At 41.1% G+C, this 18008-nt stretch overlaps 1 protein-coding gene across 2 annotated transcripts in view; it reads right to left on the minus strand.

Annotated features, from left to right (window-relative positions):
* LOC148476983 (ATP-binding cassette sub-family B member 5-like) overlaps nt 1–18008 on the minus strand; it is a 118445-nt gene that overhangs the window by 44237 nt on the left and 56200 nt on the right. For both annotated transcript variants that reach the window (XM_088457391.1, XM_088457390.1), the window contains exons 8-14: nt 16398–16569; nt 14737–14861; nt 14477–14651; nt 14028–14141; nt 9170–9280; nt 6575–6700; nt 3078–3281 (exon numbers count right to left, since the gene is read on the minus strand). In XM_088457391.1, the coding sequence (XP_088313517.1) occupies nt 3078–3281; nt 6575–6700; nt 9170–9280; nt 14028–14141; nt 14477–14651; nt 14737–14861; nt 16398–16569 (1027 nt within the window). The remainder of the gene's footprint in view (nt 1–3077; nt 3282–6574; nt 6701–9169; nt 9281–14027; nt 14142–14476; nt 14652–14736; nt 14862–16397; nt 16570–18008) is intronic.

An 18008-nucleotide genomic window follows, 5' to 3' on the forward strand; every position in this document is an offset into this window, starting at 1 on the left:
ATAAGAGTGAGAAATTCAGAAAATTCAAGTTCAAGTGTTACAATTGTCACAAGATAGGTCACAACACATTTGAATTCAAGTAAAAGTATATGAATCCTATGCAAATTAAGAAATGCAATGGCAAAGATGAATCAGACTTGAATGTCACAGATAGCCACAGGAAGGATTATTGACATATCAATTTAGGCAGAACAAATAATTTTATCTGTAATGAGGAGTGGTTCTCTATATTAACCAAATTTAACTATCACACTCAAAGGTATTGCCAACCAAGTGTTTTCAGCTACAAAAGTTGGTACAATGAAAGCCTGCTTGAAGATTGGGACTAGAGCAAAAGGAACAGAAATCCAAGTTATGCTTTGTGTGCCAGAGATGGGAACATATATTATAGCCATAAGTGTCATAGAACAGAGAGACCACATGGTTCTCTGTGCTAAAGAAAAGTGCATTGTGCGAAACAGAAAAGGGACCGTAATAGTTACAGACACAAAGTGTCAGCAATTGTATGTCCTTAATACACAGCATTGTTATGTGATGATGACAACTGAGTCACAGTCACTAGAACTCTGGCACAGAAGATTTGGTCATCTTGGATATTACAGAACGGGATGGTAACAGGAATGTCAGTGACTGGCACAGAGAAGCCTGTATGTGAGAGCTGTATAGTAGGAAAACAAAGTCATCAGCCATTTCCTAAATCAGCAAGAAGAGCTACAGCACAACTTGAGTTAGTACATACAGATGTATGTTGGCCAATGGAAGTAAAGTCAGTAAGTGAATACAGATACTTTGTGACATTCATAGATGACTTAACAAGAATGACACACATATACTTTATCAGAGAGAAGTCTGAAATAGTAAGGAAAATTGCAGACTACAAGAGACTTGTAGAGAATCAAACCAGCCACAAACCTAAGACCCTGAGATATGATAATGGTGTAGAATATCCGAACAAAGAGCCAGAACTGTTCTTGAGAAAATATGGAATAGAGCATCAATTGACCATTGCCTATACTATTGAGCAAAATGGTGTAAGTGAATGAGCAAGACAAACATCTTTGGATGGAAACTGTGTCTACATCAGTTTATCACAAACACTGTTCTCCCACAATTGCCCTAAAGGATAAAACACCAATTGAAGCGTGGTCAAAGGGGAAACCAAGTGTAAAGCATCTCAGATCTTTTGGAAGTACTGCCTATATAAACACGAACCAAAAGAAAGAAGACGCAATCTGGATTAAAAATTAGTGAAGTGAATCATGCTTGGCAGAGGTTACAGATTATGGAATCCAAGTGCAAGAAAGCTTGTCAAGTCAAGATATGTCATATTCAAAGAAACAGTACTAGTTACAGAAAAGCTGGAATTTGATATGCAGAAGAAGTACTGTATGTGTCACTAGACATGCCAGCAGCTGAAGAAGTGTCTGAACCAGAAGCTACAAGCATAGACATTCAGCCACAGATAAGCTCTTCTACAAGATCAAATATAGCTATGATAAGGAATTTTGCAAATATTGAATTTAGTAAACCTTTACACACCCATAGACTGAAGTCAAGGTCCGACTGGTGTGAATGGGAGTCCAAGATAGACAAAGGAATTTTGCAAGATTTAAAAGTCTCAAGAGTGGAAGACATCAAAAATCGTGAGTGTGACGTCAATCCTGAGTTTGTGGGTACAGAGACTTTTGTGATGTTGAATGCTGTCAGTGAGGGGCTCCTTGCTGATGTGTCTACCAAGAAGACTGACTCGAAGTCTCGTGATATGTTGATGTTTTATTATGTGATTAACCGTTTTCTTTTCAGGTTGCTACAGAAAAGCTTTAATTGAATGTTTGTGTAAAATGGAGAAGCTTTTGGTGGCGGTGTGGAACATGGAGAGCGCTACTGCACAGACTCCATATTACTCCTCAAAGAAGGCTTCATTCCCTGTACCAAAATGGCTGCTGAGGCTACTACTGCGCATGCGCTGTGCCGGCTTGTTCACTGTGTTAGCCTGCCACAGAGAGAGATACAAGTCTTACCTGTGAGATTGCCTGCAATATCCATGCCTTACAGTGATTAGGCCCCGCTGCCCAGTACCTGCAAACACTCTCTGGCTGGGGAGCAGCCTGATACCTCGCTCCTCACAAGCTCCACTCCATCCAGCCAATGTAAATAACAGTGAGTACAGCTGTATCTCATTTAACATCAATAAACCACTCCATTGGTTAAGCAACTGGGCTGTTTGTAGTCTCAGGGCATCCACTGGCATGTACAGTAACTCTGCTACATTATCCAACCTGTACACACATATTGCCAACAGAAAATGTGTCCACCTCTGAAACAGGCCTCTATGTATTATTATTAGTAGTAGTAGTAGTCAGAGATTTTAGTATATTATGTTTACGTTGCTATTGCAAGTTAAAAATCTTCAACTGATAGACGGCTTTAAAATAATCCAAGACTGTGGTTTGGGAATTTTGACTTTGGCATTTTCTAAGTTGGGATAAATGGCTTATCTATAAAATAAGTGAGAAAGTGGGTCACTCTGTCACACAATCCCATAATACCAGGAGACACTCTTAAATTAGGTTCCAGGGCTGAGGGGCTGGCTTCATACACCCACTGTCACACTCTGGCAGGCTCATGAGCAGCTCAGCAGTCAATACATTTAGACTGTGGCAGACAACATAATCATTCCACAATCTTTGATCCTGGCAAAGCTTAGCATACGGAGATTACAAAACAGCAGGGGAGATTGATTAGAGCCACACAGTGCTACTGCCAGTACGCCCCCTACTGCCGGTGGGCCCCCTTCTGTCTGGGAATGAGCTCCAGTCTTGGTATTTCCAATGTGGTGCATCTCTGCTAGATATGGTCTTCAAATTGGTCTGCAGAGTGATTTCAGTGGATGATTCAGCTGCGGACACAGTGACAGGGATCATGAAGATTCCTGATTATCGGGAATCTGCAAATGCACCTGACCCCTACTGCACATGTGCAGTACGGGTCTGCGATCCCTCACGGGCAATGCCGGTATGCCAGCTAGTTATATAATAATATAAAAGTTCCCCTCCTTTCAGACTGCAGATACTTACATCAGGCAGTTCCATAATGAAATCATAGGCATTGGCTTCTTTAGCTGCAGTTTCAATTTCTTCATCGGTCACATCTAACCTGCCATATTTGATGTTGTTCTTAATGGTTGTTGCAAACAGGACAGGCTCTTGACTAACCACACCAATCAATTCTCTGAAATATCGGACATTCAGAGATTGTATATCATGGCCATCAACCACTATCTGAAAAATAGTTAAATCTTTGCAGTGAAAGGATATTAGCATAAAACAATTCTTATAAAATGAATGGAAAAAACAAAGAAAATAGAAGTGGCGCTTGTCAGTTAGCAGCTGTTAAAGGAGGGTGTTATCTCCTTATTGTATGACAAAACAGTAAAAAAAATAGAAAACAGCGCTAGTGTGAAGTGTATTCAATCGTTCAAGGGATATAATATAAAAAATATATATATCTTATATATAAAGATATATCATATAGACACATGACTTGATTAAGAAACATTTATTAAAACAATAATATCTTCTCTTTTTCTAAAAAGAATGAATGTATAGATACGTAGTTGAAATATGCTTGTACGCAAATAAAAACAGTATTCAGATGATCATTTGCTTATTTAGGATATCCCACACTTCACTCTTGAGAATCACTGTTACTTAGAAGCCTTTAAAGGTATTTGTCCCGGTATATTATCCAGCAATTGTGAAATATTACCAGTCCTGGCAGCATTAGCAAGGAGTCCTCGCAAGATTTGTATCCTGTATGGTAGAGGCAGTCCAGTGGTAACTCTGCTTAAAAAGGAGGGACTGGTCCAGATCTGTATAGGGTAAATCCAGTGAAACCATCTTCCTATATATAATTAGTGAGTGAGGGATCCAGTAGGTATAAACTCAACGCGTTTCCATGTGGAAGTGACCCACACCTTCATCAGGAGCAAATGTATGAACTTCCATAGTTGTCTCATGACAACTTTATGGAACTTCCATAGTTGTCTGCTCTAATGAGGGAATCATTGTCAGGTGTCTATGGATAATTAACCAAGCCATCTAACATAATGTTAAGTAAGTCCTATAACAAGAGTAGGCAATCATAACTAAAACCCACATAACATTTGTAGGTAAAAACGAGTGTTATTAGCACTTAAAATCAGGTATATACCTGTGTTTACTGTTCCCCAGTCGCAATCACGTGAGCGCTGTCCGGTCATGTGACTCGCGGTATGTGGGGATCTCCCAATTGGTTGGAGCCGGTCACGTGTCCGTGACTCATATGCAGTTCCACGGACTAGCGGCAGACTCTAATGACAGTAGATCTATTCTCGAATAAGGTGCTATAGTAACTGCATGTGTGGGATCACACATCTCGTGACTCCGCAATACTTAGAAACATTGAGACCATTTTCTTATTAAGTTGTAAGTATTCTTACTAAAGAGTGAGGACACAATTGAGAGGTTATTGTAGATTAAACTTATGATAATCAGTTTAGATAACAGTAAATCTTAGATCAGCTGTAATTTAACCAATGAAATACATCAGAACACACATAAAAATTTACTGTGGAATAAATAAATTTCCTGGCAAAAGAAAGGGAGAAAAGGGCACCACATCTTTATCTAGGAATCTGAGTTCTACAGATTCATTAAGGCCCTCTGGATGTAAGGTATTCAACTTAAACACCAAGACTTCTTGGTGGCACAAGATTTTATATCTATCACATCCACGTAATGTACTCAGAATCTGTTCTATACCAACGAAAGATAGATTACTAATGTCACCTTTATGAATTTCGGTAAAGTGCTTGGAGGCACTATGGTTGGAGAATTTGGTTAATAATGTTGCGATGATGTTCCATGAATCTCTTTTTGATCATTCTGGTGGTGTGGCCTACATATTTTAGACCACACCCACATGTTAATAAATAAATAACATAGATGGAATCACAATTCATGAAACTACAGATAGTGAATGATTCATATATATAGTGTTAGTCCATCTTTGAATATGGGTGCACATAGTGCATCTGTTCTTGCCACATCTAGCGGTCTAGATGGTATCCTTTCTTGATCCTGAGGATTTATCAAACTGGGGGTAGAGGTCTTGGGTGTCTTTAGATGACTTGGGGCAAGTATGTTCTTCAAAGATTATTCTTTCTATAGATAATAAGTGGTTTATTGGGCAAGAAATCTCTCAAAATATTATCATGACTCAGTATTTTATAGTTTCTGTTATAATATCTCTTATCTCCTTGAGGTATACTTGTAGATGAATGCCAGATCTTTCTCTGAGGATTGTCTTTCTTTCCAATTAATTTTGGATTGTAAAAGATCTGATCTATTCATCTCAAGAACCTCCCTCTGAACCTTTTGTAAAATACCCTCTGGGTACCCTCTGCATCTGAATGCATTCAACATCTCGCAGACCTGTTCCCTAAACACACTATCAAGGGAACAATTTCTGCGTAGATGTATTAATTGTCCCTTGGGAATGTTGAGCTTCCAAGGTTTGTAGTGGGCACTTTGGAAATGAAGGTAAGACTGAGTGCTAACTGGTTTTATATAATTAGAAGTATGTATAGTTGTGCCAACTGCCTCCAGGGTCACATCCAGGAAGTCAATGCATTTCCTGTCATACGTGAAGGTAAAGGACAGATTGAAAGCATTGGAATTAAGAGAAGAAATGAAGTGTTGTTCTGAAATATAATCCCCATTCCAAATAATAAAAAGATCGTCAATGTAACGGCCATAGAAGACCAGAGATGCACCGTGCCCGCCACCCCACACATGGAGGTCCTCAAATTCCCCCATGTATAGGTTGGTGTAACTCGGCACAAATCTGGTCCCCATGACCTGTAAGTAAAATGTGTCAGAGAAAAGAAAATAATTGTGCGAGAGTATAAATTAAATGGATGACAAAAGAAAAGATTTCTGTCCCTGTGAAAGGTCCTCATCTCTGGAAAGACAGGCTGCAATTATGTCAATCCCTAATTGGTGAGGAATATTTGTATATCGGGATTGGACATCCAGTGTGAGGAATGCGTATGTTTCTTTCCATTCAATAGTTTGAATGCATTGTAAAAAATGAGTAGTGTCTTTGAGACAGGATCTGTGCGCTGGGACACGAGGTTGTAAATAGGAGTCAACATAAAAAGAAAGATTGGAGGTGAGTGTATTGATACCAGAAATAATAGGGTGACCTGGGGGGGAAGTGAGGGATTTGTGAATTTTGGGTAAATTATAATACCCCGGAATAGTGGGGAAGGGAATGAACAGGAAACGCCATGTCTCCCTAGATATGATCCCTTCTTGTAAGGCACCATCCAACAGTAATTTAAATTCAGACAAAAAATATATAGTTGGATCCCAATCAAGGGTTATGTTTCTTAATCAAGCCATGTGTGTATATATGATATATCTTTATATATAAGATATATATTTTTTATATTATATCAATTGAACAATTGAATACACTTCCCACTAGTGCTGTTTTCTGTTTTTTTACTGAATGGATAAAACATATTTACCTTGCCCTCTTTTGGTTCATACAGTCTCTGTAAGAGCTGCACTGTGGTGCTTTTACCACATCCACTTTGTCCAACCAGTGCCACTGTTTGACCAGATTTCACCATCAGGCTAAGTCCTTTTAAAACCTTCAGTCAAATGAAATATGAAAAGAAAAACAAATATATAATCAAATAATAAATGATACATCCCCTTGTAACAGAACTATGTTATGTTGTTTGTAATTTAAAGTTGCCCTGTCAACTAGAAAAATATTTTGCCAAAGTGCCCCCTCCTCTTAACCAGAGCCCATGTGACTGTTATCAGAGACGTATCTAACCATTGGCCAGGTTGGCACTTTTCAGGGGTGCTGGCCCAGAGGGAGCACTGCTTGGTGGTGCCACCCATGCCAGGGGCAGATCTAAAGTAGGGCACGTGCCCTAGACGCCACTGGCCAGGGAAGTCACTTCCTCACTGGGCGATTCAAAGGCCCCCATCTGGCACAGGAGGTCAGTACAATAAAGATTTGGTTCTTTCTAATTGCGGCGCAGCGCTCATGATGTCATGACATCACGCAGCACTGCACCGCTGAGAAGCAGAGGAGCCATGACCAGGCGCGAAGAGAAGCAGCAGCCAGAAGAGAATAAGGTAAGTGACTGGACTGGAGCCAGTGGGATGTAAGGGCCTGGAGAAACACAAGAGGGAAACCTGGAGATACACGGGGGGGGCTGGGGAGTGACTGTTGGGGGTCTGTAGTGACACAAGGAGGGGTCTGGAGAGACACAAAGGGGTGACATGGGAGACCTGGAGTGACACAGGGAAGACTGAAGAGACACAGAAGGGTGACATGGGGGCCTAGAGTGACACAGGGGAGCCTGGTGTGTCACAGGGGGAGCCTGGAGAGACACAGAGGAAACCTAGAGTGACAAATGGGGAGCCTAGAGAGACACAGGGTAGGACTGGAGTGACACAGGTTAGGCCTGAAATGACACAGGGTAGGCCTGGAGTGACACAGGGTAGGCCTGGAGGGACAAAGGGGAGCCTGCAGTGACACAGAAGAGCCTGCATTGACACATGGGAGCCTGGAGTGACACAGAGGAGCCTGGAATAACACAGAGGAGCCTGGAGTGACACAGGGGAGCCTGGAGTGACACAGGGGAGCCTGGAGTGACACAGGGGGGCATCAGTCCCTTACTCAGACCCCTAGATATACCTCTGGCTGTTACATACAGATATTTTCTAAAACTTCCTACCCCCGATTCACACATCTTCAACCATAGAGGAATTGACATTTTGGTGGTCTTCAAATCACATCATATACTTTTAGCGGGACACTATTTTTGCCTTCGTGACGGACTACGTTGGTGGAGCCCATTAGACATAGACACACAGGGGGAGATTTACTAAGTCTCGGAGAGAGATAAAATACCAACCAGTCAGCTCCTTACTGGTTGTGTCTACCAAGAAGATTGACTCGAAGTCTCTCAACATGTTGATGTTTTATTATGTGTTTAACCATTTTCTTTTCAGGTTGCTACAGAAAAGCTTTAATTGAATGGTTGTGTAAAATGGAGAAACTTGTGGTGGCAATGTTGAACATACTAGTATGCGTTTTATGGTGTGCATCCATTGTACTTTGTAAATAAGGCACAAAGACTCTAGCGGAACAGAGGGCCTGATTCAGACCCACTCGCAAGCGGCTGTCCGCTCGCAAGTGGGTCGATGTTGTGCACTGCGCATGCGCACGACGGCGGGAGCTCCGTCGTGCGCATGCGCCAGACGCGACGAGCGAAGGACTTTCCTTCTCTCGTTGTGTCTGATCAAAGGGGGCGTGCTGTCGATGTTGATTGACAGCACGCCCCCTTTGGTGGGCGTGCCGGGGGCGTGCCTCCCTGACGGGGGCGTTCCCAAGGGAACGCCTACCGTCAGAAGCCGGCCCACTGACATCACTAGTGATGTCAGTGGGAGTGATTTGGGCTCTGATAGAGCCAAAATCACTCCGGGCCTTGCGGTTGAAAAACTCAACCGCAGGCTCCGGCTCGCAGTGGCGATGGTCGCGATGGTCAAGACCATCGCGGCCATCAAACTGCACGCTCGTATAGGCTGTGGGTGGTGACCCACAGCTATACGAGCGCCCAGGAGGACGCTCCATAATTATGGAGGGCGGCCCTCATTCAGAGCGTGCGCTCTGCTCAGAGTGTACGGCTCTGAATGAGGGCCAGAGACTTTAGAGCAGCAAAGTGTAGGACACTTATTTGTTTTTACCAAAGTGTGCACCCATTAGGGTTACAGTGATATAAGAAGGAGTCGAATGACCCTCAACTATATATATTGCAGTAATAATACAGACACTCTTTGGGATAAGCATCAGACATGGGACAATGCTTATTATAGATAAGACAATTTACATAACATAATATGAAGGCAGTTCTATAGTACTATAGATAATATAAAGAGTTAAATATGCAGTTGCTGTGTATGCAATCATTACCAACTTCTAGCTTCTGAAGATGATACATGAGCCTAAGCAGACCATTGTACAGACAATATATTGTTTGTTTCAATATATCGGTCACTGACATAATGCAGCCTGAAATCATGACATGACCGTCTCTTACCTGAACCTTTGGTCTTGAGGGATAACAAAAATCCACATTTTGAAATTCAATGTTCCCCTTTATATTATCGGGCTTGTGCCCTTCAGTTGAAAAGTTGTTTATTAATGATGTCTAAAGGTCATAATAAAGACATATAAATATTAGTTAGGATCCCAGCTATGAGTGATCAGTCATCAACCAACATTTCCTTGGATACACAAATTAGAATGGGATTTAAGGATTTGATGAAAGTGAGACTGTATTTCCACACGTTGTCCCATTTCTATCAGTAACCTAAAACACAATACGATCAATATAAAAATATAAATGCAACATTACCAATCACATAGTTACCATACCATGGTGAATTTAAGGCCATACAGACCTTGGGCCTGATTCAGACCCACTCACGAGCGGCTGTCCGCTCGCAAGTGGGTCGATGTTATGCACTGAGCATGCGCACGACGGAGGGAGCTCCGTCGTGCGCATGCGCCAGACGCGACGAGCGAAGGAAAGTCCTTCGCTCGTTGTGTCCGATCAAAGGGGGCGTGCTGTCAATGTTGATTGACAGCACGCCCCCTTTGGTGGGCGTGCCGGGGGCGTGCCTCCCTGACGGGGGCGTTCCCACGGGAACGCCTCCCATCAGAAGCCGGCCCACTGACATCACTAGTGATGTCAGTGGGAGTGATTTTGGCTCTGATAGAGCCAAAATCACTCCGGAGCTTGCGGTTGAAAACCTCAACCGCAGGCTCCGGCTCGCAATTTCGATGGTCGCGATGGTCTCGACCATCGCGGCCATCACAAAGCACGCTCGTATAGCCTGTGGGTGGTGACCCACAGCTATACGAGCGTCCAGGAGGACGCTCCATGAAAATGGAGCCCGGCCCTCATTCAGAGCGTGCGCTCTGCTCAGAGCGTACGGCTCTGAATGAGGGCCCTTAGTTTTTATGTGTGTGTTATCTGTGTTGGAGCCTAAAGGGGTGCGAGGAATGATCAACATATAATCTTTCATGTTTTTACAAGTTCCCAAATGCTCCTACGCTTGACTAAAATGCCCTGGAAGAAAGCATGTTGAAATTATAGAGTACTTTATGTCATCATCACATAAGTGAATAGAAGTTGTGTCTTGCCAGTCACTGTTGGTTCTGTCTGGTATCAAGCAGTAACATATTCAGTTGACTTACAGACAGAACACTGGTTTGCATAGAAAACAAAAGGATCGCCTCATAGAGGGGTATTCAATATGGGATCAAAAAGTCCGTGCTGGACTTTTTGCTCCACATCGGGGATTTTTCAGGGATAAAGTATCGGGCGTGCGGCCGCTTTATCCTCGTATTCAATATAAAATCTACGAAAACGGGACCTGGCAAAGTGGGATTTGCGATAAACTACGAAATGTTCCTGGAAAAAATTGTAGGACCCCCCTAAAGTTGTAAAAACATGGGGGATCACTATGGGTACCCCCGTTTTAGCCTGCAAATGAAAGTCGGGGATTTAAATAGCCGCAGCAGGTGTTTTTTTCCCGACATTGAAGAAGTGTTGCAGAAGAGCACTTAGGTTATTTTTTTTCATTTTTTTAAGTGGTCCCATCAAATTTGGGGTACATGAAAATGGGTACTAGCATATTTTTATGTCCCTAAAGTAAGTTTTTAAAAATTCTGCAACTATGCACCTGCCGCTAATAGCCTATTCTAGAATACACCTGCCGCATACTTGCAGAATAGCCCTGAACCTATTTCCCTATTTTTAAACACTTTTTTCCCAGTTTTTTTTTTCACCCCAATTTTTAAATTAATTTTTTGGGGTGTCCCTATTTATTTATTTTTTTTGACACAGTTATTTTTAAAATGTAATTCCCAGGGGTGCAGGCTATTTTTTTAAGCTTGCACCCCTAAACCCCAATTCTGCACTTTTTTTCGCCACCTATTCAGTGGTGAAAAGTTATGCCCGTTTTTTTTCAAAGACTTTTCGAACCTGCGAAAAAGTCTTTGAAATTGAATACAGTGTAAAACTAAAACCTGCGATAATGACGTCATAGGTGCGATATTAATGCAAAAACTGAGTTTTCGCTCCATATTAAATTCCCCTAATCGGAAGACCAACTGCTCCAAGCAGGCTTCCAACTCCTTTAAAGCCACCGTTGAGTGCCGACTTTCCTCTTTAGCCAGCACTGGTGTAACAGCATGTTACCCTCATCACCATACTTTGCACCTCGTGTCCCACAGTATTAAGGCCCACGCCAAGATACAGTTATAATAACCCTGGGCATTTTTTCTTACAGACTTTGCCATTTTGAATTATATTAGACTTTTGTGTCTCAAACGTGGAACTTTGTGACCTAGCACTATTATAATAAATGTTATCTATATCCTGTTTGCCAAAAGTAATTCTATTCAGCCACAATGTTTCGCTCCTACTGTATGTTATACGGCATACACTGTTTAATATTGTAAGATGTTAGGTTGCTATACTGGGTTAGGAGATGCATTTGTACTAGAAAATGTGAAGATTAAATGCATTATAAGGCTTTATTCAATCAAAAGAGTGATTTTACTTGATAATTATATTATAATCGATAATTAAATTCCCAGGCCAAGTCAAACAGCTCTATAGTGTAATCAGAACCTAGCTTGTTTAAATATCCATGGGTCTAGTAACAGTGAGGGATTGTATTTATATGATTGATCCACAGTTCTATGCAAATCAGATAATAAATAGTTTGTTTATTTAAGACATAGCTACCCTAGTCTAGCAACCTGATTTATCGTCCTAGCCATGTAATTGTGTATTACTGTATATTCTGGGCTACTTGATATCCTCAGAATTAGAATGAAGCTGATCCCACCCTCAGCCGGAGCCTCCACATCAGGACCAGGCATATGACTTCTGCAGCAATTTGTATTAGCAGTCACATGACCACATGGCGCTCTATGCTGTGACACCAAATTCGAGCTACAGGTCAATTCACTAACTCCAGCATCTACCTATCCAGTGTATTGCCATCCTTTATACTAGACCATTGCTTGCTCCTGACTATGATATGGCTGTGACTCAGACTCTGGATAACTACCTTGTTTTTGAATCTATGGCCCGTATTCAATTTGAGGTGAAAAGTCCAGACTTTCGCTTGCTGGACTTTTCGTCTCCTTCGTCTGTTATCCAGGTGGAAAAGTTTTGCGCGCGTGCCCGCTATTCCCCTTATTCAATTCCAAAGTAGGTGAAGTTGGGAACAAGCGAAACTTTGATTGGCGAAAAAATCTGGGAATTTTTGGGAAAAAATTGTAGGACCCACCTAAAGATGTCCAGACCAGGGGTATCACTATGGGTACCCCCGTTTTTGCCTGCAAAAGAAAGTCGGGTTTGAAGAAGTGATGCAGAAGAGCACTTAGCTTTTTTTTTTCGTTTTTAAAAGTGGTCCCATCAAATTTGGGGTACATGAAAATGGGTACTAGCATATTTTGAAGTCCCTAAAGTCATTTTTTCAAATTCTGCAAAAAAACACCTGCCGCTAATAGCCTATTCTGGAAAACACCTGCCGCTTACTTAAGGAAAACCCCTGAACCTATTTAGCTATTTTTAACACTGTTCCCCTATTGTTTTTTCTTCACCCCCAAATTTTAAACAATTTTTTTGGGGTGTCCCGTTTTTTTTTTTGCAAATTTCGTTTTAAGGGGGCATTCCCAAGGGTGCAGGCTATTTTTAAGCCTGCACCCCTAAACCACAATTCTGCAGTTTTTTTCACCTGCTAAAGGCTGGCAAATATTTATCACCATTTTTTTACATTGATTTTTCGCACCGGAGATAATTGAAATAGGCGAAAATGACGTCATCGGCGATAAATTATCGCCGATTCCGACATTTCGCCTCAAATTGAATACGGGCATATGTCTGTAACCCTAACCATTTCATTATATAAATTCCCACCCGGGGGGTTGCAGAGTCCTGCGAGGGGGTGGGGGCACTCAGAGTCTGACCGCTGCTTTGCTTAGCAGCAGAGCAGCAGGTGAATAAATTCCCACATCTGTTCATAGTGCAGTGAGAACCGGGTGGCAGCCCAGCATCTCTGGGAGTGCTGGGCAAGCCACCAGAGTGAAGAAAACAGGGGTGTGTCCATTCCCATGAGGCCACACCCCATTTTCATAAGATTGTTGGGAGGTATGGTCTGACCACTCTTCGGGACATGAATTTGTACCCTGCTTCTAGTACCACACCATCCTATTCCCAGCAAATCACCTTAAGGGGGTTGCAACATGCAGGTTCCAGGCAGCAAAGCGTGGTTCCTGGTGAACACTGGGGGTCCATTACCCTCTGTGCCTCAACACTACCTGTGAAAAACCCTAATAGAATCCAGTTCTACTACCTGTATCTGTGGCACATAATCAGTGTTACCACTACATTGTTTAGTCCTACACAAACCCGACAATAATTATGTAGGGGATTCTTGTAAACATCTTACAGTAATACAGAAGTTATGTAGACTTGTCAGAGAAGAAGAATTCTATGAAATAAGTTCAACAATTCTCTATGTGGCTGATGCAGAGTTAAGCACATTAGTCATAATTTCTCCCGCATTGCATCCATGGAACCGTCCCTATCCATACACTTGCTTTGATACCAGTCATCAGTGAACACTTAGATCAGCCCTATCTTTGGTGTAAAATATCCATCTGGAAACAAGCGTGTCATACACAACTCTGCCTAGACCGGAATTCCATCAACACTCCCCCACTGAACTTAGGCTACAGCCCATTTATGTCCCTTCAGTCATAAGTGGAGATACGACTGAAATACGTAGGGTTCTGCTTCAGCAAGATACACTCCACAAGATACACTCTACAAATGGACATTCATTCAACTCTTCATCAGCCCTATGTCTTACCTGGTCAATGATATCAAATATACTATAAGCAGCTCCTCTTGCCACGGAGAACGCTTCAAGGTGAGAAGCCGCCTGGCCAATGCAATAACTGCTGAGGACAACACTGAAAAAGACCTGTAGGGACAGAAATAAATTACCCAATGAAGAAAAAAATGTATCAAACAATTTGACTATGGAATAATTGTGCATTATTTACATTCAATGATCTAACAAATTAAATTAAATTAGGTAGCAAGGACTGAAAACAGTGGTGTGAGTTATTTTTAAAGATGATTATTATTAATTTTATTATTATTATTATTATTATTATTATTATTATTATTATTATTATTATTATTAACAATAATAATAATAATAATAATAATAATATTTTGATGTACAACAGATTATGTTGTATTTAAATCAATGCATTTTATTCTCCAAATATTAATTTTAAATGTTAAACTTACAGAAACAACATCTCCAATGGTATATCCGTTGTTTCCCAATATTAATGTTGTACCATACCAAAATCCAAGACCATAGGTGGCATATATAATAAAGAACATAACACCAACAGCTAACTGGGAAGTAATGGACTTTTTTATTCCAATTTGTTTGGCCTGTTCCAAATTGTTTGTGTATCTGTAAATATACAAATGCATATATTTTAGAATAGTGTGACATTTCCAATTGTGGACCTCTTTTTAATATTAATATCAAATAAAACCTTTTTATTTCCTTCTCTTGTCCTCCAAATGCCACCACTGTCCGTATGGAGGAGAGAACTTCATCAGCCACAGCTCCGGCTTTTGCGTAAGCGGAGAGCTCCTCATTTGTCAGCGATACCACCATCTAAAGATGTACACAGAATAGAATTGCATGACTGGTGTGATAACATTTATATTTTATTTATAACCCTTTCCCTGTGTTTATTTATCATTATTAGATTTAAATGCCTCAAATGTAACATTACCAGGTTTTATGAGGCCTCTATGCACTATCAGTAAAATCATTATTGAAGATTAGACTCACTCATAACTGGGAATCCAATGGCGTATGTATAATGGGTGCAGGGTGTGTGGTGTACACAGGCCCCTAGGTCCAGGAGGGGCCCACACTGTACACCCAGCACCCATATATAGTTAAAATTACCTATCCACAGTCTCCAGAGTGCTGCTCTTTTCCCGGTGACTTGCACATGTGCAGTAGAGATGTCCCTGGGAATAAGGCACAGGTGCCATTTTCCCGGAGATCCAAGCATGCACAGTAGATTCTGGCACCAAGACAGAATCTACTGTGCTGCCAGAGAGGAGGGGGCCCGTTTGTACATGGGCCCTCTCCTCTCTTAATACGCCCCCGTGGGAATCCATTTAGCCACAGGGTTTGCTGCACGGGGAAAAGCTCCGGGTTTTATGCCTTGAGCTATTCAATAGAACTGCCTTTTTTCATGCTTGGTAAACCCAGGGTTAACGCGTGCTAGCCCATTGATTCCGTGTAAAATGTAGAATCAATGGACTCCTCAGGGCGATAACACCCTGTGGGTGCCTTTATCACAGACTTTTCCTCTCAGCTCCAGAAGTTGTGAGGAAAATAGCACCTCTGTGGTTTAACACGCGGGGTAAACCCCTCTAATTGCACCGGCCAACGCGGGTAATTGGCTTCCCTGATAGTGTTCACTGAAAACTTCTCCAAAGTACTCAATGGTTTCAAATATTCCACGATGCTCTATTAAGACATGAAATTATTAGCTCTAAATGGGACAGCTTAGGTATTAAGTTACTTGTGGAGACTCAATTCTGTACTTTGTCTCTCAGTATTCATGAGAATTGTCACATAATATGCTGTATACAGTATATATCCTTTTAATGGAATACAGCCAGTTGAGATGAAAATGGGGCATATGAAAACATTCAGTAATACATTTCAATAGAAGTGATTTAGTAATTTTTTATTTAATAAGGCAAAAAGTGATGTTAAAACATGTTCATATTTGCTCAGCATCTAGTACAACCAGCAATAACTTGCTTAGGAGCTATGCAGGTAGCATTCAAAATATTAGAGCTCCTTTTTGAAATGTCCTTAATCTTAATCTCATCGTTATTTGCTATTTTTGAGAGGCTATAATGCAACTTTTGCAAAAGAGACTAATTGCTTTATTCACAAAGGGCCTGATTTAGAGTTGCACACAAATCAGCTGCATCTGCATTGCACACTAGTTAATAAATGCAATTATCCACCTGTATTCAGATTTGGCCTCACAAACCGCTATTACATACTTTTATATTGCTCAAATAGAACCTATTTTTACCCAAATACCAACCTTCAAAGGTTTCAGAAACATTACCAAATACGACATTGCATATTATACAAAAATGTTGCGGTCTTTACCTTGGAGCATATGGCAGTTGATACTGCTACAAGTGGACTGGTGGCCATGATGACCAGTGCAAGTTGCCAACCTTTGGATAGTCCAACTGCTAATCCTGCCACAAACGTTGAAGCATTCTGTACAAGATGGCCAACTTTATCTCCTATTCCATCATTAATTTTATTGATGTCTCTAGCAGAAATAAAACACAGTCAACAACAATAATTGTAAAATAATGTACAAATTAAGTAGAGTACAAAATATAATAAGACAAGAACACAAGTGCGCAACCTAGCAGCCCAGGGAAATGTGATATAATGGAGTCACCTAAAAAACACCTGTTTCCAACAAATAAAATTAATAAATATATCACCGAATGAAACCTTTAGGTGCTAGATAGTACTGGACTGATCTGTTATTTTTCTGATTTCTTCTTTTGGATATACCGAAAATGACAAAAATATATAAACCTCACATAGGGTGATCACAACTTTTTAACACAGCATGAAAAAATTTGGGTTCCTACCAGGTAATATGGTCTACATGTATGGTAGACAGATATCGCTTGTGTGAAAACCAATTTTGGTCTCCCAGCTGTAATATTCTGTCCCTTTGTTGCAGATTGTCACTCCGTATATAAATGGAAGAGAAACTCCATATAGTGAAGGACAATTTTTTTATTCAACATTATAAAGATATTAAGTAACACATAACAGGGACTGGTTATTCACTCACCAGATCTTAAGGTCCACTTAAATCTAAAGTAGACAAAAATGGCATTAGTAGTAGTGCATCAGGCGTCACCGTATCACCACGTCCAATGTCCTTTGGTGTAGAGAGCCAATCCCTCCTAGTCCTCTGAGCCAACGCGTTTCGATTTGGATTTAATCTTTATCCAGGCACACTGAGAATGCTAATTCCATGGTTATTTATACCCATCCTATGTCCTAATCCTGCAAAAACCTATTTCCAGACATGGAGTCTAACCACTATTCAGACCCTAATGATCCTCCCATTCCATCCCAATATCCCCCCATTCCACAGTTTCACAGTATTCTTCTTTCGATATCGTTCCCGCTGATCACAAATCCCCGATTGGAACCGGAAGTTGCAGCCCGAACCAGAATTGACGTGGCGGTGCATCACGGTCACAATCTTCCCCGCAATCAGACAGGTTTAGTTATGGTCTTGAGTGGCCAGCGGTGTTACCGCGTGAAGGAGACAACATATATCCGAAAGAAGAAATCAGAAAATCAACAGATCAGTCCAGTATTATCTAGCGCCTGAGGATTCATTTGGTGATATATTTATTTATTTTAAATTAAGTAGAGATTCAGAAGGTATTTCATATGCCTGGCAGGGGTTTAAACTGACAAAGCAGGAGTTAATAATTAGATGTGTTTTTAAAGGTGTTTCCCTAAGTAGTGTGATTTCTTAAGGGCAGGATTGGTAGGAGGGGGTTTTAGTTTTCTATTAGCATTCTGGAAATTTCCAGTTCTCTTCTTCGGTTTGCATTCCCTCCCTCCCTAATTGTTTTTGTCAGCTTTTCGGCATGTGGAAAGATTGGTAACAGAACATCTTGCTATTGGTCTTGACATGCTTTCACCACCAATACATGGGTGAGACTGATT

The sequence above is a fragment of the Taudactylus pleione genome, unplaced genomic scaffold (genome assembly GCF_031769625.1).
Source record: "Taudactylus pleione unplaced genomic scaffold, aTauple2 ptg000758l, whole genome shotgun sequence".
Taxonomy (NCBI): domain Eukaryota; kingdom Metazoa; phylum Chordata; class Amphibia; order Anura; family Myobatrachidae; genus Taudactylus; species Taudactylus pleione.